At 36.0% G+C, this 25,382-nt stretch overlaps 5 protein-coding genes and 1 long non-coding RNA gene across 9 annotated transcripts; 2 read left to right on the plus strand and 4 right to left on the minus strand.

The window, feature by feature from the left end:
* Window positions 1–538: 538 nt before the first annotated feature.
* Window positions 539–2,724, minus strand: LOC112500274 (thioredoxin 1-like). The gene is made up of 2 exons (XM_025103711.1): window positions 2,412–2,724; window positions 539–1,028 (listed from the first exon to the last, which is right to left on the minus strand). Exons 1-2 carry the CDS (start codon window positions 2,650–2,652, stop codon window positions 715–717), a joined length of 555 nt encoding a protein of 184 aa, XP_024959479.1. The 5' UTR covers window positions 2,653–2,724; the 3' UTR covers window positions 539–714.
* Window positions 2,725–7,530: 4,806 nt separating this feature from the next.
* Window positions 7,531–8,338, plus strand: LOC112501221 (dynein light chain, cytoplasmic-like). The gene is made up of 2 exons (XM_025104923.1): window positions 7,531–7,844; window positions 7,951–8,338. The coding sequence occupies exons 1-2, from the start codon at window positions 7,599–7,601 to the stop codon at window positions 8,128–8,130; spliced, it is 426 nt and encodes a 141-aa protein (XP_024960691.1). The 5' UTR covers window positions 7,531–7,598; the 3' UTR covers window positions 8,131–8,338.
* Window positions 8,339–8,592: 254 nt separating this feature from the next.
* Window positions 8,593–12,482, minus strand: LOC112501220 (calsequestrin-1-like). 4 transcript variants are annotated; one of them, XM_025104921.1, is made up of 3 exons: window positions 11,990–12,482; window positions 10,061–10,173; window positions 8,593–8,614 (listed from the first exon to the last, which is right to left on the minus strand). In XM_025104921.1, exons 1-2 carry the CDS (start codon window positions 12,385–12,387, stop codon window positions 10,095–10,097), a joined length of 477 nt encoding a protein of 158 aa, XP_024960689.1. In that variant the 5' UTR covers window positions 12,388–12,482; the 3' UTR covers window positions 8,593–8,614; window positions 10,061–10,094. The 4 variants fall into 4 exon arrangements, with proteins under 4 accessions (XP_024960689.1, XP_024960688.1, XP_024960687.1 ...); XM_025104920.1 differs by lacking the exon at window positions 8,593–8,614 and having other exon boundaries at window positions 9,552–10,173; XM_025104919.1 differs by lacking the exons at window positions 8,593–8,614; window positions 10,061–10,173 and adding an exon at window positions 10,180–10,336.
* A 4,208-nt stretch (window positions 12,483–16,690) lies between these two features.
* On the minus strand, window positions 16,691–17,761 carry LOC112500436. Its single transcript, XM_025103931.1, has one exon. It carries the CDS (start codon window positions 17,759–17,761, stop codon window positions 16,691–16,693), a length of 1,071 nt encoding a protein of 356 aa, XP_024959699.1.
* A 3,221-nt stretch (window positions 17,762–20,982) lies between these two features.
* Window positions 20,983–22,374, minus strand: LOC112500438. Its single transcript, XM_025103934.1, has one exon. It carries the CDS (start codon window positions 22,372–22,374, stop codon window positions 20,983–20,985), a length of 1,392 nt encoding a protein of 463 aa, XP_024959702.1.
* Window positions 22,375–22,749: 375 nt separating this feature from the next.
* Window positions 22,750–25,061, plus strand: LOC112500657. The gene is made up of 3 exons (XR_003067361.1): window positions 22,750–22,944; window positions 24,526–24,601; window positions 24,883–25,061. It is a non-coding gene; the product is annotated as an uncharacterized LOC112500657 (long non-coding RNA).
* The last annotated feature ends 321 nt before the right edge of the window (window positions 25,062–25,382 follow it).

Genomic DNA, 25,382 nt, shown 5'->3' on the forward strand with positions numbered 1-25,382 from the left:
GTTCATGTTCATGTTCATCATTCGTTTCATGTTCATCATTCGTTCATGTTCATCATTCGTTTCATGTTCATCATTCGTTCATTTGGTAATGTCAACATACATGTTTTTATACATGGTAATCTTTTGTATGTAACCGATGATTTAATAATACTCGCATTTATGAAGTGAAGTTTATTACCCAATATTCCCCTTCCATATATGTTCACAATGCTTAATTAAAATTCAAATTTTAAAAATTAAAATTTTAAATTGATTAATTTACAACCATTGATCATTTGTTTGGATGGCCAAGATCGGTTAATAAGGTTAACATGAAAGGGTTGGTTAGCATTTGATCTTGGCTCTATATATATATATATGAACCTCCCCTTTTTTTATAAAGGCTTTTTTCGAGAGATTAAATAAGGGTTCACATATACCAATGATTTATTTTCAAGGCAAGAAAACATAGATAAAATACATAGAAGAATGTGGTAGAGAAAAGAGACGGTTTGGCAACATGAACATGACAACGTTGGCCAAACCGTCTCTTACCGTTGGGAAAACTTTGCCCATCCATAACATTCGGGGAGAACAATATTCGACATAGTACTTCAGCAAATACATCAGAATCCGACTATACGGGAAAATATCGATGGCACCAAAAGTATATGTACTTGTGATATCAAAAGATAGACAACATGAAACAAATCTAGTGTATACATGATCATACCTCTATAAGAACTTCTCTATGCAGGTACACAGTGTTGATCTAGGAACTGCACCAATAACTGCATCTTTCTTCTCTCCATCTTTGAATATAATGACAGTTGGGATGCTTCTTATCCCATATCGGCTCGCTATTGCAGGGCTCTCATCCGTATTCACCTTGTAACAACTGAGTTTCCCTGAGTATTCCTTTGCGAGTTCATCTATGACTGGGTGGATCATGCGACAAGGCCCGCACCATGGAGCCCAGAATTCGACCATTACCGGGAGAGTAGACTCCATGACAAGTGATTCCCATGTTGCATCAGTGACAGGGAGGACTGCAAGTTTGGAGGTTGTAAAATGAATTGCTTGAGAAGTTATGTGTGGATAAAAAGATGGATAGATAATCATGGGGTTGGCTTCTCATGGGACCAATCTGTTCTCGTAGGAACCGTGTTTACCAGCTGTGAAGGGTTCATTGTAATTTTGTGGTCTCACGGGACTCACGAAAACAGACTGATCCACATGATCTCAAGTCTATAATCATGTCATTCAAATTTAGAGGACAATAGATCAGTGAGATTATGCTTTAATGTCATATTTGAACAAATAATGTAGAAGCTAAAATGGAGCAATTCACAATGTAGCTGCAGGAAATGGTTGTCAACAACTGGCAACATTGGAAGGTTTATGCCTTCTTTTTATGCTTCTAAGAATTAAGGGGTAAATTGGAAACTTACTTTGGTATGGTTTTTATTTTGTGCAACGTACTTTATAACCTTTATTTTGATACCTCATATATGACATCTCAAAGTACCTTTATTTTGGTACCTGGAGAAGTGAGCTAGACTTTGAATCATGTGGTCCAGTGACTTCTTCTTTAACTTCAAAATGGTATGTCTGAAGTACTTGAAAAGAAATATCTGACCACATTGTATTTTTATAACAAACATTGAAAAGATAAAGGGTTCCTATTTGTATCAAGTTAAGTATGTGGCAGACCGTGGCTCGAGGCTCATGTACGACGCTACGTTAAGCCTGTGGCAAACCATGGCTCAAGGCTCATGTACGACATCATGTTAAGCCTGTGGCACGCCAAGGCGTGATGTGCAGTTTTTTCAACACGATATCCGGTTTTTCTTACCTTCTTAGTGTCTTACTTTTTAGTTTTTAGTATAAAACATGATTTAAATTGTTTAATAGAAAACATATGTGTATACGACAAATCATGCCATAGAAAACACCATGCTTGAGGTCGATCTCGCCATCGCACCACGGCTAACGCCTAAGGTCATTTATCACTTTGATAACAAGGTGCAAGTCAATTTTGCGTTTGAAAATACTAGGTTTTACATCAAAATTCTAAGTGCAGCTCTTTATCAGGAAAGGAGAGAGTAACAAAATACAAACCAATATACACTTTTCTTCCCAAAACAACTTTCATTCTAAAAAAAAAAAAACAACGTATTCAAGTATTCAACTACAAAACAGTAAAAAAAGCTCCTGATTAGCAGGACACGACCGTCACGAGTGGCCAAAAGAAGTATATATCACCACTACAGATTTTCATCCCCAATCCAAACATAAACAGACTTATTAACCACAAATTCATCAAATAAATGGAAAACGATAGAATAATTACGAACACAACAGGTCCTATATCAAAAATCTGGTCAATCGAGTACAATACAAATCAATTCACCACAGTGAAAGATTCTAACCTTGGACGGCTTCTTGAGCCTGACATGCAATACGTGCTCCACGGCGGCCAAATTTAGACCTCAAGATCACAGATCCAGAAGAGCTGAACGACTGGATTTTCAAACCTCTCGATTCCGGCAAGTTTACAAAGTTCCGGTGACCAGAGAGTCGCGAAACAGGAGAAGATACGATCGGACACAAAGAGGCCGACGGAAGGACGGAAGCACGGGGAACAGTAAGAGTTTCGAGAACGCCGGCCATCTGAACTGAAGAACACCGATCCGTCCAAAGAGAAAAAAAATGGAGAATGTGTTGTGTGTGTGTGTGTTTCTGTGGATGGCTGTTGGTTTCAGTTAATAAGATCAGATGGTTGGGTGTGAGATGGATGTATGGATGAACAAAGTCTCACGTGCTTTGCACACGTATCAGATGTGTTTGGGCTTTTGTCTTTTATTGATATCGTTTGGCCCACTGACTTACCACCACATACAAATCCCAAAAATCTTATATTATATCCATCAATAACTTTTAGAGTAAGAGACCGTTTGTCAAACACTTATTCGTTAAGTGTTTATCAATAAAATTTAATATTATTATGTATTTATCGGGTAAGATTTTAGTCCACCAAAACGACATAGTATACAATAATTTACCCGGTAAACGTTTACCATGGTAAAAGTCGTCGCTCTCACTTACTGAGTAAGACTCTTGATCATTGTCTTGCTCTTACTGGGTAAGATTCTTGGTCCTTACTATATTCATCTGGTAAGATAATGTTACTTGGTAAGCGTTCGGTAAACAGCCCCTAAACTACAAATTTGGTCCTTGTTATTATATTTTTAAGGTTACAAGATGATCATCATGGTTTGAAAAAAAAACGTCTGGATTTTGTCTCTCTTTCTAAACACCGTTAAAAAGTCCAATTAAATGCGGGTACGGACTCAAAAAATTCCCTTCAAACGGTGACACTATTTGATTATAAAAAATAGGGAAATAATTTCAAAATGATGGCACTGATTGACTATAAGAAACAAATGTATATAATTTTTTTTAAACAATGGTACCATTTGACTAAGAAAATGACACTAGTAGGATTCGAACTTGGGTCTCAGGTGGAATAAAAGTCTTGCCAACCAACTCTACTAAATAAAATTTGTTCTCATTATAGTTTCAAAATACATACGGTGACACACAACACATTAATACGGTTGTATTTTTCACGAACCTAATTTTTTTTACCCTTCGACGGAGAAATAATACGGTGGTACGTGCCACCGTATGCACCACTATAGGTCCGTCCTTGATTAAATGAGGGACTTTTTTTTTATCCTTTTATCGATCTTTTTTGTCTTTTACCCAATCAAAAACCATATGAACCAAAATAATAAAAATAATTATAAATTTGAGTAGAAGATAAAAAAAATATCGATAAAAGAACTCAAATACTCCTTGTTTAACGAAATTTTTAACTGTTTTCAGAGTGGGGGGACTAAAACTGAACGTTTTTGTAAACCCTAATGAACATTTTTTTTGTAAGGGTGTCTGGGTCAAAGCCCGACTAATCCCCGGCAATTTTGGAAGCAAAACATGGCCCCACTTAAATGTCGCCAACACTCCCCTCTCAGGGCTCGAACTCGGGTTCATGACTATGCCATGCCCAAGCCTTACCACTAGGCTGGAAGGTCTTTGACCCTAATGAACATCTTGTAACTAAAGAACTGAACCACATGGACCAAATTTGAAGTTTAATATGATTTGGTTTTGAAAATTTCCATTTTTTACGGTAGATGTCAGGTATATATACATCTTACTTTTTACAGATATATCCTTAGAAATACACTAGACTCGAAATTATTGTGTCATTCTAGTTGTACCAAACACAAGACAAACAACTTATCATGTATTTTTCTTTTTATTTTCTGTCATGTCCAGTCCAATCATGTTTGCATACCAAACAATACATTACAAATGGTATATCGGGAATTCAACATGTCATCCTTGATGAAGGCTAAACAAACACACACATATAGTCTCAAAGTGTTGATTGTCTAGAATGATAGACATTGAATCTAATGTCATGCGAGAATACGTGAAACCCCATTCAATTACTCGTCAATGAAATAGTAATAATGGAATTAATCATTACCAGGGACGGATCTATGCATGCACGAATGGAGTTTCGTGCACCCATTCAATTGAATTTTGCATGTAGTTTTTTTTTTTGAATATGAAAGGTGTACCCGTTAAACTTTGAACGGTGCTCAAAATATTAGAAAATACAAGAAAAATCAACCAACAAAATTGGAAAAGTCTCTCGAAGTCAACCAAATAACTTAAAAAAAATCTCTCGAAACGTTGAAATTTGACTAAACACATATTGGCCGACTTTACGAGCATTTGATCCACTATAAAGATACCCACTCAAAATACTTTTTTGATCCATCGGTGATATTACCGTCAGGGACGAACCTACTTTGGTGGTTATGGTGGCACGTGCCACCATATTATTCCTCCATCAAAGGGTAAAAAAATTTAGATTCGTGAAAGTTGCAAACCGTATGTATCTTGAAACTACAATGAGAACAAATTTTATTTGGTATAATTGGTTTGCAAGACTTTTATTCCACCTCAGACACAAGTTCGAATCGTGTTAATGTCATTTTTCTTAGTTAAATGGTGTCACCGATTGAAAAAAAAAATTAGTATATTTGTTTTTTTATAGTTAAACGGTGCCACCATTTGAAATTTTTCTCTACAGTTTTTCTTATAGTTAAATGGTGTCAACGTTTGAAAAAAAATTGTAAATTAGTCCCTAATTACGATTGAATTTAGATTCTATTACTTTATACGAAACACTATATTTGAATTATTATATTTTTATTAAAACAAATGTAGGGGCCGTTTACTAAACGCTTACTCGGGTAAGTGAACACCAAGTAAAATTATCTTATCGGATGAATATGGTAAGGACCAAAAATTTTACTCAATAAGAGCGAGACAAGAACCAAGAGTCTTACCCGGTAAGTGAGAGTGACGACCCTTACCATGGTAAGCGCTTACCGGATACATTGTTGCATACAATACCGTTTTGGTGGACTAAAATCTTATCCGGTAAGTAAATAATAGTGTTAAATTTTATCGATAAACACTTACCGGATAAGTGTTTGGTAAACGGTCCCGTAGTTGTGGAAGGGTTGGTTAATTGTTATGTAATTAGGGGGAAGGGTGGGTCAAGAATAGCGCCTAAACAACGGGGGTGGTCGGGCGTTGGTTGGTCACCATGCGATTCTCGTGAAAATGAACGAATCCGGTGCATGTGAGTCTTGTTTCGAAGGTATCTATCGGAAATGACTCATCTGGTTGACTCTTGCCGACTATGGTCAACCATCAAAATTATTATATTTTTTTAATCCAATTATGACACGCCTATTTTTTTTTTTTAAATTTAAAGGCCGTTTACTAAATGTTTATTCGGATAAGTACTTATAAAATTACATTACCTTATTGGATGAATATGGTAATGACTAAAAATCTTACCCGGTAAGAACGAAACAATGATCAAGAGTCTTACATGTTAAGTGAAAATGATGACTCTTACCACAGTAAGTGCTTAACGGGTAAATTGTTGCATATGATGCCGTTTTTGTGGACTAAAATCTTACACGATAAGTAAATGATAGTGTTAATTTTTTTTTGATTAACCTAGATATTCAACACGCTATGCGAGCCGACTAATCCCAGAACCACCACCTGCTTTGCAAATAGTCCAGAGTCACCGCATTTGAACCTCCATGGCCACAAGAGATTTTTATTCCTCCTTAGATTTGAACTTGACACCTCCAGGTACTTTCGACCTTTGGAGCCAAGCTCAAACCAATCAACCACCACCCTTGTGGCTTAGTGTTAAATTTTACCGGCAAACACTTACTGGATAAGAGTTTGGTAAACGACCATTTAATTCAGAATTTTCCATTTTATAAAACGTTTTACATTAATGAAGATTTTAGATGTCGTTTTCTAAATATTTACAGGGACAGGTGAATATGACAATGAATTATTATCTTATTCGGTAACCGTAAAAAATACAATAAGGATCGAGAATATTTATCAAGCAAAAGTGAAAATTATTACCCGGTAAATATTTATCAAGTAAAAAACAATATGTTTTAATGGTTAAAAATGTCAAAATATTGATAAATAAAGGTATGAATATTTTATTAGATTAAATGATGCAAATCAAAATTATTTTGGCAGGTTTTTAGCATGAGTAAACTGTAAGTTTGGTCCCTTTGATTTGGTGGTTATAACATTTTCATCCCTGTAGTTTTAAAATTACATGATAGTCATTACGATTTATTAAAAGAATCGAATTTAGTCCATCTTTCTAACGAATGTTTAACAAGTGTTAACTTAAGGGCATTTTAATCTCTTTTTTTTTTTTTTTGTGTTTGTCTCGTTTATTTATTAAAGGAAAAAAGAGATAAAAATACAAAAAAACCTAAAAAATACCCCTGACTAATAGAGACTAACCTAAAAATTTATTCAAGTTGTGCCACCAATTGACTATAAGAAATAAATATATGGATATCGTTTATAAAAGTATCATTAGTTTGTTAGTCAATTCACTATTTTTCATATGTGAGTTTTTGTGTTCAAGTTTTTTCTAGGAGATAATAAATTTAAAAACTAAGAAAATGACACTAATGAGTTTCGAACACAGATCTGGGATGGAAGAAATACATAAAATCAACTAAAAAAAAACTTGTGTCATCATTGTAGTTTTAAAACATATACGATGACACGCAACAAGTTGATACAGTGACATCTTTTACGATCCTATAATTTTTTACACCACGACGGAGGAAGAAACGAAGGCACATGCCACCATATCTGTTTGATTTAATGGGTGCTTTTAACATCCGTTAGAAGGAGATACCAAATCAGGTCGTTTAAAACTGTAGGGACTAAAAGTATTATAACGAACAAACCGTAAGGACCAAATTTGTATTTTACTCTAAAACAAGGTTTTGGTGACATGATCCTTTCGCAATCGTACTACCGGTCAAAGTTTGAAGCTTCTTGTTCCATTTCCAACGACTCCTCTCTTTCTCTCTCTTCACAGGTATAGACTACCGCCTTGTGTTCAAATTCTCTTCCTTTGACTCAATTTCAATTCAACTCTTTTCTCTTTCTGTTTCTGTGGAATCATGGAGAAGACAGGCGGTGACTGGAAGGAGAAGCAGGTAATACAATACTACTCTTCATCGGACCGGAAATCTACACCGGAGGAACTCCAGCTAGCTGCAATCGCCGTTAGCCTCAACGTCCGTTTGAGATCAGCCGATATGCCTATTGCAATGCAAGAGCGTGCCTTACGTCTCGCCAGATCGCTCTTTGATTCGTCTTCTTCTCGCCGTCCTAATCTCACTCTCCTCGCTCGTTCCATCAAAAAGGTACTCTCTCTCTCTCCCTCTCCGTGTATATATATATATGTATATATGAAGAGAAAAACTAGAGTCGATTCGATTGAATTAGAAAGTTGAAAGTGAAATACTTTAGGAGTTTGATCGGTGGTACGGATTGGCATGGCACTGTGTAGCGGGGAAGAGTTTTGGATCGTTCGTAACACACTCGCCGGGAGGATTCGTATACTTTTCTGTGGATTCGTATTCTTTTCTTCTATTCAAAACAGAGGTTCATTTGATCTCCAACGATCCACCACCGCCTTGCCGTCGATGAACTTTTCCGTTTATTATACCTTCCGACGACTTGATACATATCAAATTAACCGGCCTTTTCAGGCGAACCTCTGAAAATTGCCAAAACTTTTGCCGTTTTGAGTTTGAATCTCCTTTTCACATCCGTTATTACGGCGAATTGTGCTTGTAATTAATCATCCTACAGTTGCGATTCATGTGAATGAAAAATATGATACCTCAGTAATTTCAATTCTCTCTCAACACATACACAAATTTTGGTCGTCGAACTTGGCATAGAGATCATGCTGTCGAAAGCTGAAGTCAGAATCAACTTCGCAAAAAATTAGATAACATGAAATGGAAAAAAAAGGAGATGTTAATATCCACTCGAATTAGGGTTTAAAGCCCGTCGGCGATCTATGGTTGGATTCCCCGAAGCCCTTTGCGCTGAATCGTCGGCCGTATGGTTGCGGGCGGTGTATCCGTTCACACTTCAGTAATTTATTTATTTCTATATGGAACACCTGAAAAATATTAGCAAGCATATAATTTAAATTAATTTTTGTGAAAAAAAGTATTGGTGTAATTTTATTAATCTATAATATATTATAAATTATTTGATAAAAAAATTTAAAAATTATTTTTTATACATAATGTACTGTTTATTGATATATGTCATTTAAAATTCAAAAATACAAATAATTTTACATAAGTACAATTTATTAAAGCTCGATGTTTGAATTCATATAAATAATTACATATAAACATAATTAAATAGAAGATATATATATTATTTTAAAAATAAAAAATTAAAAAATAATTAGAATAATCATTAAGTTTTTTACTTTTGATTTTGGCGAATGAATAATCATCGATCTCATAAATATCATATTAAATCTCATCAACCGAATAATTTTCTCAAGAAATACGACTAAACGCTCGTTAATGAGTATTGTATAATTATTATCATTATAAAAAAAAAAATATTATTAAACCAAAATAAGAGAAGAATTAAAGAAATTACACAAATAAAAGAGAAATTCTAAATTATTAGTTTAATACTAATATTAAAATATATTTTTCAAATTTTTTATCTTTATCTTTATATTTTATTTAAAAATAAAAAATTTATCGTTTTTTTGAAAACCATATAAAATCGTATGGAGACAAAAATAAAATAAAATAAAACATTAAAATCGATATATATCTTATTACATTACACGAGTAACTTCTAACATTGTAAAACATAAAATACATATTAAGAGTTCACATTTGTGAAAAAAAAGTTATGTAATAAAAAGTTTCACAATACAAAACAAATACAAATAAAAAATAATATTTTACAAAATAGTTATATGTATAACGATATTTTATATACTATTTAGATTAAAAACCCATATAAATAAAATATTTTATTTTTTCTTAAACATTTAATTTTAATGATTGACATTTGGTAGAAAGAAAAATCATTTATCATTTTTAAAGAAATCTCTAAATTTAAAGACTATCATCATCCCTCTCCTACATTTTCCATTTTAAGAAATTTGGTGAAATGAAAATCTCCAAAATCTTCGTTTTTAAAAATTTTGTCGAAAATGTTTTAAGTTACTTCAATCCTGAACGACGATTATGGTTTATAAAATTTCCTTCACATTTATTTAAATGAATAGCATAAATCTACCATTTGGTAACGGATTTAGAAAATTATCTGCGAACGAGTAAATCTTAACACTTTTCGAGATTAACCACATAATTTTCTATCATTTTGAGTTAAAAATATCAAAATGCTTTGACATGAATGTCGAATGAAGTGTTGTTCCTTCCACAAAAAAATGTGTCAATCTTGATTGATTATCAATTGAAACTGCATCACAAGTTTGTGCCTTGTATATTTGAATCATATAACGCTACAAAATAGGACATCTTTACTCATGGATGGTTCCACACATCGACACTACAAAATCGGATACCTTTACTCACGGATGGGTCTGCCAATGATAGTCATCAACGAGAAATTACTTGTAGAAACATGTTGTCGTAGAAAAGCTTGCCCGTAACCATAGATACCAGTGGCTTCATCTCACTAATTACCAATAGATTTGTAGCAAAAGTCAACAAATTACTGATTTAAAATTCAACTTTCTCAGATCTAGAGGATCATCGACCGAATTCCCGCATGTAAAAACCTAACGGTGCAATTTATTTCTGAAAAAACAAAGATGCCTCGACTCACTCCAAATATATATCTGCATTATCACACAGGATATCTTTGACACTATAAGGTACACATGCCAAAACAATTGCAACCATATCACTTCGAAAATAGTCAAGGGATCATTTACCAAATGTTTACAGGGTAAGTGTTTACCAAGTAACATTACCTTACCGGATGTATATGATTAAGGCCAAGAATCAGCGAGACAAGGACCAAAAGTTTTACCCGGTAAGTGAGAGCGACGACTCTCACCACGGTAAGCGCTTACTGGGTAAATTGTTGCATAAAATATCGTTTTGGTAGACTAAAATCTTACCCGATAAGTAAATTATATTTACCGATAAACACTTACCGGACAAGTGTTTGGTAAACAGCCCTAGCATACTATTTCACCTGTCCCAAAATACGGTTCAATGTAAAATGTAAATATTTTACATTCCGGTTTATCTAGGGCTGTAAACGAACCGAACGTTCAGCGAACCGTTCGTGAACCGTTCGGCGGGAAGTTCGTTTATGTTCGTTTATTTAATAAAGGAACGAACATGAACAAATTTTTTTGTTCGTTTAGTTAAACGAACGAACATGAACAAAAACCTCGTTCGTTCATTTATGTTCGTGAACGTACGTTTATTTATCGTTCGTTTATATTCGTTCGTTTATGTTCGTTTATATATTAAATTTAATATATAATCTTTTATTTATTTACTTTGAATTCAAATAATATTTATTTATGTTCATTTAACTCGTTCGTTTATGTTCGTTTAGCTCGTTCGTTTATGTTCGTTCGTTTACGTTCGTTTAGTATGTTAACAAACGAATATAAACGAACACGAACACAAATATTTTCGTTCGTTTACTGTTCGTGTTCGTTCGTTTGTTCGGTTAAGTTAAACGAACGAACATGAACAAACCTCCGTTCGTGTTCGTTCGGTTCGTTTACAGCCCTAGACTTCTACCCTTATAAATAAGATGGAGAAAATTTCTAGTTAAATTGTTCCTTAATTAAAAGAAACTGTAATAGTAATACATCTGTTTGGGATTGCTTACAAAAATAACTTATTTCGATATCACATCGGTAATAAGCACTTTAGAGTGTTTGGATAAACAACTTATGCCGACCAAAATCCGATAATAAGAAGTTTTTGAAAAAATTATCATTCTAACTTATAATAAGTTGATATAAATTTTTATAGAAAAATATAAGTTAATTTCAAATAAGCAATCCCAAACACACCTTAACCGGTTTTCTCATGGACGAATTTCAAACCACTTTCTCTTCTCGCTGTTTAAAGCTTTACATGTTCGGATTTCAAGCTCGATAGAATATTTCTGAATCCAAGGGTTTAAATGAACGCCTATTTCTTCAATTTCAATGTAAACTGGATTACCATCTTATCGTCTTTGATTCACCTGATCTGGTTCTTCAAATGCTTATTGCCTCATCTATATTCATCCATTAAACAATCGAATGTGGCTACAATTACATTCGTTTGAAGAATTTGAGCTATCATGGAACCAGAAAAATCAGCTTACAGATTATCAAATCCATATGCAAAATCGAGAGCTTAATGAATCATAACTAACAAACCATTTGGCATTTTTCGCAAGAAATGAACTCGAAAGTACGATGCACAGATGCAGAGGTGCACTGAATATAATTTCATCAATAAATTAGCATACCTACCTACCAGATCGAGTAGCGTCCTCATCATCATCGTCCTCATAGTCGTCATCATCATCATCATCGTCGTCGTCATTGGAATCTTCGTAAACCGATTCATCCATGTCACTATCGTCCTCAATCTCTTTCTCGTAGAACGTCTGTACGTAGTCAACCTCCTTGGACAGACGTCCACGAGCATCCTCCATCGACGTCGAGTATCCGACGGTATCAATACTAAATCTATCGTCCAAATTCACTGTTCGAGGAACAGTGGTGTTAGGGAGAAGATAGTGGAAGTTGTAAATACTCGGCGAAGTTTCTGTTTGTGCAGTCGTTGAAGCTACGGTGGGGCTGAGATGTCGGTGGATGAGTGTTCGGAGAGATGAATTACATGATCGGATCATTATTCTCGACGACATTTTCTCAGATACAGAAACGGTGGAGGCGACGGCGAGACGTGAAGCCTTTTAGGGTTGTTTAAAGAGGAGGAGAGATTGAAGGTTCTAGAGGGATCCAAAAATGTGGCCGGCAGTTTCTAGAAGAAATTGACACGTGGCATGATCGGAAACAAGGTACACCTCTTCGTTGCACACTTGCAAATTGTCAAAATTGAATAGAAGATATTTCGGCTTGTTGAATTGTTTAGTATAGAATTTTTAAATTATCAAAATAATTAAGAATTTTTTTTATATAATGTAAATAAAATATAATTATTTGGTAGTTGTATGCGATGCAATTAAAGTGTGTTGAATGGTTAACAGAGACCTAAGATACAAAATCATTCAGAGAGTTTTAAAACTATTAAGAAATAAACTTTTTTTTGTTAAAAAAGATTCACCTCTTGATGATTCAGAGACTGTCTATTAATAGAACTGTTAAGAAGTAAATAAACAGCCTCTAAAAAAATAAACAAAATAACAATACGTAAAAAAGTTTTGATCATCATAATACAATTTTTTTCTTTGTCTTTTACATCCATTTTTTTCAATGACTTCAAATTCGGTTGATAAGAAAAGTCATTTTCAAGTCATTAGCTTTGATGATCAAATCATATTTAAGTCATTTTCAAACAACCTTTAGAGATGCTTTAAGAATTAAAGCTCTATGACCTTACGCAATCAATGGTGGCCCACATTAACTCGCACTAATTTAGGGCTGAGCAAACCTGATTTGATCCGTCGAATTCGTTTAAATCTGAACTCAAATTTTGGGATTAAACCGGTACTTGATTATACATAAAATCCAAAAACCGATATCCGAACCTTCAATAGGATTGTAGGGTTCGGGTTGGATCTCCATAATAGGCATCTGTACCCGTCCGAATACCTGGACTTTTTTCATGAAGGTCCATCTATTTCTTCTAATCTAATTAATGACTTTACGTTTCACATTATGAATACACCTAAAGGGGGTCGGCCCATGAAAACCCACCTCAAAAACCCACCCAAGCCCGCCCGAACCTGCCATACCTGAACTCCCCTCGAACCCGAACAATCCACCACTCGAAATCTAAGGGGGTTAGCCCATGAAAACCCACCTCAAAAACCGATATGAGTTCGTGTATACCAACCCGAACCCGCGCCGACATGACTGATGCTCAGGGCCAGTTTCGAGATTTCAGATGCCTACGGCGAAAAACCATATGTGTATATAAAATACAAAATAAACTATTTAAAGGGTTTTGGAACCTAGTCAATCTAGTCGCTCAATCTAGGTTTGGAAGCTATTTAATGGTTATGATCGAGGAAACATATCTTAAACAAATGAACAATGATACGGTATAGAGAATTGAAAGATAATACCTGATTTAGTCGTGGTTTGTGAAATTGCCACACAGGTCGAAACTTCAAAGTGGAAATAACTTTGTTTCTGCAATAATAACAATCAACAAATATCAACAAGAGAACAATCTGATCTAAAGAGGACTAGGAAATAAATAAACCTAAACTAAATTAAGGGGTTGTTTACCAAACGCTTACCCGGGTAAGCGATTACCAAATCACACTACCTCAGTGGATGAATATGTTAAGGACCAAAAATCTTACCTGGTAAGAGCGAGACAATGACCAAGAGTCTTACCCGGTAAGTGAGGGCATGACTTTTACCATTGTAAGAGCTTATCGAGTAAATTATTGGATACGATGCCGTTTTGGTGGATCAAAATATTACCCGGTAAGTAAATAATAGTGTTAAATTTTATCGGTAAGCACTTACCGGATAAGTGTTTGGTAAACGGCCCCTAAATAATCCTAACCTAAACAGTAAACATAAAACAAAAATATGAGTAAACCTAAACTAAACAAAATAACCTTGACCAAAACTAAACAAAATAAGTTAATAACCCCAATTTATACTAAACAGTGAACATAAAGTGGTAAAACAAATAAGTTAATAATTGTAATCTAAAACAATAAATAAAAAAAAAATTAGAAATCAAAATTTAGAATTTTACCACGTTAATCGAGGGCTAGAGATGATTCAGCCATTCAGGAATAAAGCGACAGAGACCATAGACGATTGATGATTCAGAATCAAACGAGTTCCAAACCCTTTCCAGAAACGAGGTTGAGACTCGTGAGCGAGAGCCGAGAGGTTTGGTCAGGTCACAGGCCACTCAAAAAACAGAAACGAGAGAGAGAGAGAACGAGTTCCAAAGTTCGTGAATCATGAGTTTGTCTAATACTATAATCTAGTCGTTATTGAATCTTGAAGCGAGGCCAAGAGAGATGGATGATGATGCAGTCGATGCCCTTGGCCCTTGGGCTGTATAGAGTAACAGTAATGTTTTTAAGGCTCGAGATGAACCTATCTATATACAATGGACTTCTGAAAGTGATGCCCTTGGGCTCTTTGCTGCCTTGGGTCGTTGCCCCTCTGACCTGTATCCAGATTTTTGGTTGATGTTCATGTACTTTTTAATACTGTCGATCAACTCTCAAAGTTTAGAAAGTGCATATTGTATACATGAAAAGAAAAATCCTATTTGCAAAAAAAAAAAAAAAAAAAAAACCAATGAACTGGAGAAGGGTGTAAACGAGTCGAGTCGAGTAGTAGGTTATTCAAGTCAGGCTCGAAAAAACAATACCAAGCTCAAGTTCGACTCGAGCTCGATGATTTTTCAACTTAGGGCTCGAGCTCGATGCTTTTTTATAGACTTGAACTCATATACAAGCTTAAGGTTGATAATTTATATATTTTTATTATATGATTTATGAACATATGAGCATGTTTGACTCGAAAAAAATCTTTGCTCTAATGGCTCGGCTCGAAAAGTCTCGACTCGTTAAGTTAAACAAGTTTTATTTTATGTATGAGATCGACTCGAACTCGAAAATTATTAAATTTGAGCTTGAAAATTATTAAACTCGAGCTTTAACTCAAGTAGCTAATTAAAAGCTCGACTTGCTTTTGGTCCCTTTTCAAAATTTCAAGCTTCATAGGTATCATTTTTATTATATAATAATTTTATTAATATAATTAGCGCCATAAATATTGATTTTTTTTAATTTCATAACTATTTTAATTTAAAATGTATATATGATTGTTTGATAATTGCTGAATAATTTGATATAATATAATTAAATGATCAAAATAATTAAGAAACTCATAAAATATAATATAAAATAAAATATAATTATTTGATAATTATTTACGATAAAATTAAAATACTGAACAGTTAAAAGACACATGGTACAAAATCATTTGATATAAAAAGGTTATGAGACACGAAGAATTTGGATGATGAAATAAAAACTAATGAACAAGAGCTTTCACAAAAATTCGTCATGGACTGGAAATCATTTGATTTGGAGAAATGGCAGACGATGTTCATGGGCCGATCGAGATCCAGAGCAAGTAATTCACACCGAAAACGACCCAGAAACCGATGAACAAGTTCTTCCCCAAACGGATTTGTTTTTCGTTCTCTTCTCCTTCGATTGTGGACGATTGTTTTACTTTCTTGCTGTAAGTTGAATTCCTAAGAAGATGGTGGAATCCAGAGGACTTGATTTCAGTAAGTAATCCATCAATTTTGTATACTCCGGTGGCGTTTCTCTTGTAGACGTTCTCGAGAACGGTACTCTTCTTTTCATCCTCTGGACCGATTTCTTCTGCGAAGGGTTCGCTTGTTTGTTCTAGAACAATCGGTAGTGCTTCCAATCCATCGGAATCGGTGATGATTGTGATCACCGGAGACGACGAGGACGAAGCTGAGGCTATTGAGTATGTGCTGATAAGAAGCATGGCCATGAAGGAGTAGAGCAGACGGGAAGAAGACTTTACCATCATGATTGGCGCGTGTTACTGCTTGCATTTAGGTATGCAATGCTGCCCTCTACATTCAATTCGTTTAGTAATATACATATACATCGGTGAATCTGTGGAGTTCAATTTTATACTTGTTGCATTGAAAATATCGTGGGCATCTTGGCTTATTTGGGGGGAAAGGGACCAAAATCCTCAATATATGTTTGATGTTGCCTTGATTCATCTTAATGCCGTTTTGGTAGTAAATATCGACTAGATAATGATGGTTTTAATAAAGCCTGATGGGATAATGCCAAGCAATTGAGATGGTACGACATGGTGATGACTTCTGATTCAAATTGACTTTGGTACAATCGTTGGCAAATGTGGCTGTAATTTGTTGGCAAATTGACTAGGGAATTATGTTTAAATATAACATACAACATAAAATAAGATATCAATTTGGATAATACCCTACAAACAATTAGTGATCGACTTAGCAGACTCTTGGAATCTCTTTGGAAACATAAACCGACCGCCAATGCGTTGCTGCAAGAAGACGATGACGGCGAACACTATGCCTCCACAACAAATGACAATATCACAAGAAGGTGAGTAGAAGTTTGTTCGCGGATTTGCGTATATATACAACCGATCAAACTGTTGGCTGATGTTCTTTGGACCCCTATAAAGATCATATGCATGAGGTAGTAGTCGAACGAAGGTGGTTCCTATGTAAAAGGAATGAGATAAAGCATTTCCTTTTGAAATCTGGAGGACGTTGAGAACTAGTTGTGGGAGGAGGAAACCGTCAAGGGTTAAGCCAGCATAAGACCTCAGATCACCCCAGATGGAACCTTGACTTGCAATGGTGTAATTATTGTTCTTCCAGTTCACTAGCCACATCGTCAATCCACCCAAAATATACACTGGTAAACAGATGATGAAAGTCTGCATCTCAGAAATCCAAGGATTCTTTTGGTTTCCATCATTATTGTTGGGTTTTGCAGTCCATATCAAATGGAGGAGATGTAACTGCAAGATGAATGCTACCATTGTCACTGTCCTCACAACCATCTCAATAATTTCAAGCCATCCACCAATGGTTCTGAGCGATAAATCATTCTGCATGCGAATGGTTGAGAACATTCCCTCAAAGTTTAGCACCGGAGGAACCATGTAGCCCAAGGCAAGAATTAGCATCATCAACACCGAAACGGAAGGAACCATTTGAGGCCTCTTCTTCACATGAAAGAGTAGTCGTGCTATAAATATGCATGAAAATGTGTCGGAAATCAAGACCATGATGATTTCTAAGTTCATTCTCCATATTGATGTTCTTGACGCAGGTGGAATGTATGTGGGAGAGAAAACATCCAGATGCTTGAAGTACAAAATGTCTGTTTCTTTACGTAAGCTTTCGATACTTCCCTTGAGAAAACTTCCGCCATCTCCATTGGTAGGAGGGAGTTGGAATCTCACCAGAATATCACAGTCAAAAGAAGCATTTATCGAGTCGGTGTGTAGCTTTCTACAGCCAACCATTCAGAGTTGTCCTGTTTCATCATCATAAAACCCTTCTGCAGATATAGCCACTCTACCGTCGATGGTAGCGGATAGTTTCAATGAAGAAATTTCACTTTCTGATATGGAACTCATGTTTAGGGTGAAGCCAATCTCATATCTTACGTTTAGTGGACCGTTGTGGCTGGTGGTTGGTCTAGCAATGATCGAAGATTGTGCTGTCTGCCATCGATTGAAGTCCTCACTTGTGCCCGAGTTGTAGACTCGATTCCCGACAAACATAGCGATTGCAAAACCAGTAAAAGCCTTGTTCTTATGTTTGACAGACATCTCAAAATTCATATCCTGATGATGTCCATATCCTGATGGATAACTGTCCCCTTCCCTTTTAGCATGCTTCTCTATAGGGCAAAAACGTCTCACTTTCTCCATCTGTGTAAATTCATACTTCGAGCCATAATTCTCGAAGTTGTGAGAAAAGCTTAGAAATTTTATCGTTTCAAAATACCCGATGTTGTCTGCTGTCTTGGTAGTCCAAATTTGACCCTCGGTGGTATGTGTCTTCTTGATTGATTGAACTGCAGGATACCACAAGGTCAACCTGGTCGAGCAATCTCCAATGTGAGCCCCCATAGGATCGTTCTGATTCAAGATTCGGCAAGCAACTATGCACAACTCATCTTTTGTTCCATTCCAGGTTCCCTCTCCAATTAACGTTATGTTTGGATTGAAAGATTGGCCATCTGGAGTATGCCTTCTGTCTAGAAATTCTACTAAAAAACGTAGTTTTTTGTCTGCAGAAGAACACTGGATCCCGTTCAAGGCGACAAAAGAAGGCAAGAATGAGCTATCTTGACCAAATGGAATACAATTCTTTATAGAACTACAGCTACTTGGATACTGCAATCGGTAAGTTCTGGTTCGACTATAGAAACTTGAACATATGTCTATAGTCTGCATGCTAGTTGCTGAATCTTGTTGAGTATTACCATTACCCCCATGACACTCTTCATTAGAAATCAATGTATAGCTGTATTTGAATGGAGCCACTTGAGGGAATCCCATCATTGAGATAGGCTCAAAGTAATCGGAATCATAAGGAGAAGCCAAGCTCTCCAAGATTCCGCTTACTAAACTGGTTTTCAAAGTTATATAACTAGCCATTTTGAGCTTAAGAACAGCATCCAGTTGAAGAGGATTACCTTTTTTCGAAAACCAACGAGCTGAACCAACCATACATAGATTATTCATAGGTACTGACCAGAACCCATCTAAGAAAAACACCAATTGAGGACGATCTGTCCGATTAAGCTGTGAATAATCTGAGGGAAAGAAAGTGAGTCGAGCCTCGACTTTGTATGTGTCGATGATGTTTGTCGTAAAAACGTTACGGGTGCCTTTTAAAAGGATTGCCGTGTGCAATGAGTGATTCTTGCCGAGAAGCCTTTGACCACCCGTGTAATAGCTAGTGTGTGGTACGAGATATGGGTACCTGGTATACGCCTCCTGAGTAGGAATTGCTTCTGGTGCAAAAGCACTACAGTGATGAGAGTAAGAGATTGTTTGAGTGGAGACTGTTTGTGTGAAGAAGATGATAATGGTGATGAGGAAGAAGATTGCAGATGAAGGATTCATGATGGGTTGATGGGTGACTCAGTTTTGGTCTCATGGGATGTTATAATGTGTTCGATTGGAATGTCAACCGATTCCTAATTTTATAAAAAACATTAACTAGGTTATGAATAATTTATTTTTGATTTTTTTTATTAAATATTATTTTATATTAGGTGATAGGGTTGACTTTCTTGCATTTGTACCTCAAAGGATTCCTTGACAACGATTACAGTCTTATGGACAAACATTAACATATTGGGCTCTTAATCGGTCCCTGTTGGTCCTGGTCTATGCCTCCTTTGACAGTAGTAACCTTTTTCCAGGAAAAAAAAAATAGGATTGATAATAATCGGTTTAACCGGTTATGTAATCGGTCAACCTAGCTGGTATCTGTATTTCTTTTAAACTATTTCTTTTGTATTATCTATATCTATATCTATACTATCTTACAAGCATTTAGGCAAAAACTCTTAGTTACAACCTGTTAAGCATCAAATACTGCTTCTTGATGCATAAATTCCAAAAAGCTTTTAATTACAAGCTATTGTGCATGATGTACTGCATGTTTTTGAGCCTTTGTGTTCCCAAGTTGATACCCGCTCTCATCACCCTCAGTTGCACTCGTGCTAGATTCTCAAGGTGACAGTTTATGAGTTCTCCCTGAGGTGATGATTCAAGCTCTCAAGACCCTACTTACAAGCAAAAAGTGTAATTCTTATTAGTAACTACCATGGGAGAGAGTACTTATAAGTTATAAGTCTCCAATATCCTTGGAGTTCTTCTACAAGAACCTTGGCTCTTTTCTTGAACTTTGTGTGAAATAACATTTTATTAGTTTGGAACGACTTGCAAGAACCTATTTTTTGTGGGTCCAATGCACATTTTGCACCATAATTTTGTACTCATGTCTTCTTAAATCACTTAAAAAACCACTAAAATAACATCTCATACAAAATTCAAGGGAAGAACCAAGGTTCTTGTACTAAAACTCCAAAAATATGAGTCACTTATAAGAACCATCCACAATGGCAGTAACTTATAAGGACACTATTTGCTTATAAGAACCATTTGGAGATGCTCTTAGATAGTTTTCTCATCACCGATTGTTGCTTCATTTCAAATGTTTCATCGAACTCGAGGGCTTAATTCCAATCGTCACATCTATCACAGAGTTTTTGCAGCTCCTGAAGTTGTGGAACAAACCCTTGAGGTATGTTTAAATTTGATTATCCTATATGTGTTTCCTCAATGTTATTCCATTTGTCTGAACTGATGAGAACTCTTTTTCTGGTTTCTTGAATCTTGTTTTTCTAGATTGAGGATCCTGAATACTTAACACTGATTGTGGGTTCCGATTCGAAAAGGTAATAAAGTTGATCATGGGTCTCAACATTCTGCTCTATAAACCATCTTCTTGCCCATTCTTGAGGGTGGTTTGTAGAGCAGTTATATAACGAAATCCCGATAATGAGTTGCATCGGTTTCTTCTGTATATCTTTTGTGTTTCGCTCAACACTTTACTAGTAATCATCATGCTACTTCAATTCAAATGTAAATTAATAATACTTGACTAGGGACATTTCAGTAATTGGTACATACAATATTGACTAGAAACAACGAGTGATCAACTACTCATTGCTTGCAGCAGGTACCATTTCATACTTGGGAAACATAAAACGACCGCCAAAACGTTGCTGCAAGAATACGATGACGGCAAACACTATGCCTCCACAACAAATGACGATATCCCAAGAAGGTGAGTAGAAGTCTGCTCGCGGATTTGCATATATATACAACCGATCAAACTGGTGGCTGATGTTACTTGGACCCCAATAAAGATCGTATGCATGAGGTAGTAGTCGAACGAAAGTGGTTCCAAAGTAAAAAGAGTGAGATAAAGCATTTCCTTTTGAAATCTGCAAGATGTTAAGTACGAGTTGCGGGAGGAGAAACCCGTCAAGGATTAAGCCAGCATAAGACCTCAGATCACCCCAGATAGAACCTTGACTTGGAATGGTGTAATTATTGTTCTTCCAGTTCACTAGCAAAGGCATTGAACCACCCACGATATATATTGGCAAACAGATGATGAGAGTCTGGATCTCCGCTATCCAAGGATTCTTTCTGTTTCCGTCATCATTTCTGAGTTTTGCACTCCATGTCAAATGGAGGAGATGGAATTGCAAGATGAATGATACCATCGTCACAGTCCTCACAACGATCTCGTTCATTTCAAGCCATCCACCAGTGGTTCCGAGCGGTATATCTTTCTGAATACGAGTATTTGAGAACATGGCCTCAAAGTTTAGCACCAAAGGAACCATGTGACCCGAGGCAAGAATCAACATCATCAACACCGAAATGGAAGAAACCATTTCGGGCCTCTTCTTCACATGAAAGAGTAGTCGTGCTATGAATATGCATGAAAATGTGTCGGAAATCAAGACCATGATGATTTCTAAGTCCATTCTCCATAGCGATTTTGTTGCTCCAGTTGTGGTGTAAGTGAGAGATAAGACATCCAGATGCTCGAAGTACAAAACGTCCGTTTCTTTACGTAAGCTCTCAATACTTCCCTTCATAAAACCTCCGCCATCTCCATTGGTACGAGGGAGTTGAAATCTCACCATAATATCACAGTCAAAAGAAGTGTTTATCGAGTTCTTATTCTTACCAAAGGAGTGTAGCTTTCTACAGCCAATCATACAGACTTGTCCTTTTTGATCATCATAAAACCCTTCGGCAGATATATCCACTCGACCATTGTTGGTCGACGACAGTTTTAGTGAAGAAATCCCACTTCCCGATGTCGAATTCAGTGTGAAGCCGATCTCATAGCTTATGGTAAGTGGAGTATTGTGGCTGGTGGTTGATCTAGCGGTCATCGGAGGTTGTGCCGCCTGCCGTTGATTGAAGTCGACACCTGTGCCCGAGTGGTAGACCCGATTCCCCACAAAGATCGGGACTGCAAAGCCCGTTGAAGCCATGTTATTGTGTTTAACAGACATGTCAAAAGTCATATCCTGATTATATCCAGATCCTGATGGATATACGTCTCCTTGCCGGTTACCATGCTTCTCTGTAGGACAAACCCGTTTCACTTTCTCCGTTTGTGTATACTCATAGTTCGACCCGTAATTCTCCAGGCTGTGATCGAAGCTTTGAAACTTTATCGTTTCAAAATACCCGATGTCGTCTGCTGTCTTGGTAGTCCAAATTTGACCCTTGGTCGTATGTGTATTCTTGATCGACCGAACTGCAGGGTACCACAACGTCAACCTGATCGAGCAATCTCCAACGTGGGCACTACCTGTAGGATCGTTCTGATCCAAGATCCGGCAAGCAACTATGCACAACTCGTCTTTTGTTCCATCCCAGGTTCCCTCACCAATCAATGTTATGTTTGGATTGAAAGATTGGCTACCTGGAGTATACCTTCTGTCTTGAAATTCTACTAAAAAACGTAGTTTTTTGTCTGCAGATGAACACTGGATCCCGTTCAAAGCCACAAAAGAAGGCAAGAATCGGCTATCTTGACTGAACGGAGTACAATTCTTTTCGTCACGACAGCTGCTCGGATATTCCAACTGGTAAGTCCTGGTTTGACTTTTGAATCTTGAACATACATCTATCGACTGCATACTAATTGCTGAATCTTGTCGAGTATTGCTATTACTCTTATTACACTCGTCACTAGAAACCAACGTATAGTTGTATTTGAATGGCGCCACTTGAGGGAATCCTATCATTCTGATCGGCTCGAAGTAATCGGAATCATCACGAGAAGCCAAACTCTCCAAGATTCCGTTTACTAAACTCGTTTTCAAAGTTATATACCTAGCCATTTTAAGCTTAAGAACAACATCCAATCGAAGAGGATTACCTTCTTTCAGAAACCAACGAGCTGATCCAACCATACAAAGCATATTCGTAGATACCGACCAGAACCCATCTAAGAAAAACACCAATTGATGACGATCTATCCATACTCGATCAAGTTGTGAATGATTCGATGGAAAGAAAGTGAGTCGAGCCTGGATTTTGTAGGTGTCAGTGATGTTTGTCTTGAATAGGTTACGGGTAGCTTTTAAGAGGATGGCAGTGTGCGAAGCGGAATCATGGCCGAGAATCTTTTGACCGCCCGTATAATGGCTAGTTAGCGGTTCAAGAAACGGGTGTCGGGTGAAGACTTGTTGAGTAGGAGTTGCTTCAGGGGCAAAAGAATTACAGTGTTGAGAGTAGGAGATTGTTAGGGTGGAGATTGTTTGTGTGAAGAAGAAGAAGAAGAAGATGATGGTTATGAGTAAGATTGGAGATGAAGGATTCATGATGTGTTGATGGTTGTTTTTTAGTTTTGAGGTCATGAGATGAGATGTTAGAATGGGTTAAATTGTCAAAATAAACATCAAGTAGGCTCTGAATAATTTCCATTTGATGTTTAAATATTATGTGATGTTGGGTCATTTGGTTGACTTTGTTACAGTTCATGATGTGTTGATGGTTGACTTGGTTTTGATATTATGCAATGTTAGAAGGTGTTAAATCGTCCAGTTCCTAACTTTAAAATTCAGACCAAAGGATGGTGTTCGATTGGTTTGAGCTTGAGCTCCAAAGGTCAAAAGTGTCTGAAGGCCCCAGTTTCGAATCCAATGAGGAATGAAAATCCCACCTTGTGACCATAGAGGTTCAAATGCGGTGATATGGATGGTCGTCCTGTGATTAGTTATCTCGCATAGCAGGTGGATATTCAAGTTAATTAAAAATAAATTAATTATAAATCTTATTGAACTAATAAAATACATGAAGTAGGTTTTGAATAAAATTTCCTTATTGATGGTTTCTTATTTAAATATTGTTTTATATGATATTAGGTGATTTGGTTAGCTTTGTTTCTTTGTTTTTACCTCAAAGGATATGATGACAACATGAGATCAAGTCAGATTGTTAGATTTCATTGTTTATCAAACTAAATAGCAAGGTTATCTATATATATATATATAAAATAGAGAGAGAACACCTAAAAAAATGAAAAACTCACACACTTTAAGTACCATTCATTTGTATGGTATGTACATATGTATATGTTTAATTGAAGATGTTTTCTTGGTTTTTATGCATGTGTACACGATGTCATTTTCTTGTTTTTAAATGGGCCTCTTTAATCTTATAAGGCATTCTCTGGATAATTCAAATCGAAGCAACGGGATCCTTCAGATACGAGTGTAATAGGAGCATCCGTCGACAAAGGTAGCGAAATTCCTTGTCGGGTAAATTCCGTTGCCTCTGTGTTTTCACATCGAGAATTATTTGCCAAAAAAAACTATTGGAATAAACGAAATTGGTAGGAATTTTCACCTGTTGTCCATCGACTACGTCTTTCGGTCTGACCTATTGGATCTTGGATCAATCTATATTGATTGACTGACCCTCCTGGCCCAACCCTAGACACTCTAAGATCATATGCATCGTTATTATGGTGTTTATAAGTTTTTAATATTTTTGCGGTTTTTTTATGAACTTTTTTGCAGGTTTTCAATGGGGTTTTCATTTTTTGCGGTTTAAATATTGTGAGAAGGTAATAAGACTAGATATATGTGTGAACATATATCGTGGATTATTCATATGGGTTCACATATGTATCTTTAAATTGATTTTTCATGATATTTAATTTTTTTTTCTGCTAACAAATTGCATCTTTAGATTTTGTGAATGGACCAATTTCAGGTTATCTGTTCTCTACTTTCGTTGGTGTTATATGATTAAATGTTCATATAAAAAACAATCTTGCTTTCAATTGATGTAATAATAGTCTGTTATTTTTTTCAAAATATAATTTTACATTTTATTGTTTTAATTAAGTACACATTAAGGTGACGTTTGTTTTTTAAGATGTGTTGAAATCTGAAATCATATTTCACTTTTGATTGATAAGAGGTAGTGTTGAAGTCCGAAATTTGAATCAATAAGACTGTTTTTGTAAACTAATAGATGTTTAGATTTTGTGTAAATTGTTTATTTTACCCATAAA

The sequence above is a fragment of the Cynara cardunculus genome (genome assembly GCF_001531365.2).
Source record: "Cynara cardunculus var. scolymus isolate 2C chromosome LG 17, CcrdV1, whole genome shotgun sequence".
Lineage (NCBI taxonomy): Eukaryota > Viridiplantae > Streptophyta > Magnoliopsida > Asterales > Asteraceae > Cynara > Cynara cardunculus.

Bases quoted from the DNA above. Each gene is read 5' to 3' on its own strand.
- LOC112501221 (XM_025104923.1), top strand. From the start codon at position 7,599: ATGGAGAAGACAGGCGGTGACTGGAAGGAGAAGCAGGTAATACAATAC. The intron at 7,845-7,950 runs GTACTCTCTCTC...GAAATACTTTAG, and splicing joins TCGCTCGTTCCATCAAAAAG to GAGTTTGATCGGTGGTACGG.
- LOC112500438 (XM_025103934.1), bottom strand. From the start codon at position 22,374: ATGACTTTTGACATGTCTGTTAAACACAATAACATGGCTTCAACGGGC.
- LOC112501220 (XM_025104919.1), bottom strand. From the start codon at position 12,387: ATGTCGTCGAGAATAATGATCCGATCATGTAATTCATCTCTCCGAACA. The intron at 10,337-11,989 runs GTAGGTATGCTA...GTGATAATGCAG, and splicing joins GACGCTACTCGATCTGGTAG to ATATATATTTGGAGTGAGTC.
- LOC112500274 (XM_025103711.1), bottom strand. From the start codon at position 2,652: ATGGCCGGCGTTCTCGAAACTCTTACTGTTCCCCGTGCTTCCGTCCTT. The intron at 1,029-2,411 runs GTTAGAATCTTT...CCAAACTTGCAG, and splicing joins GGCTCAAGAAGCCGTCCAAG to TCCTCCCTGTCACTGATGCA.
- LOC112500436 (XM_025103931.1), bottom strand. From the start codon at position 17,761: ATGGTTGGCTGTAGAAAGCTACACACCGACTCGATAAATGCTTCTTTT.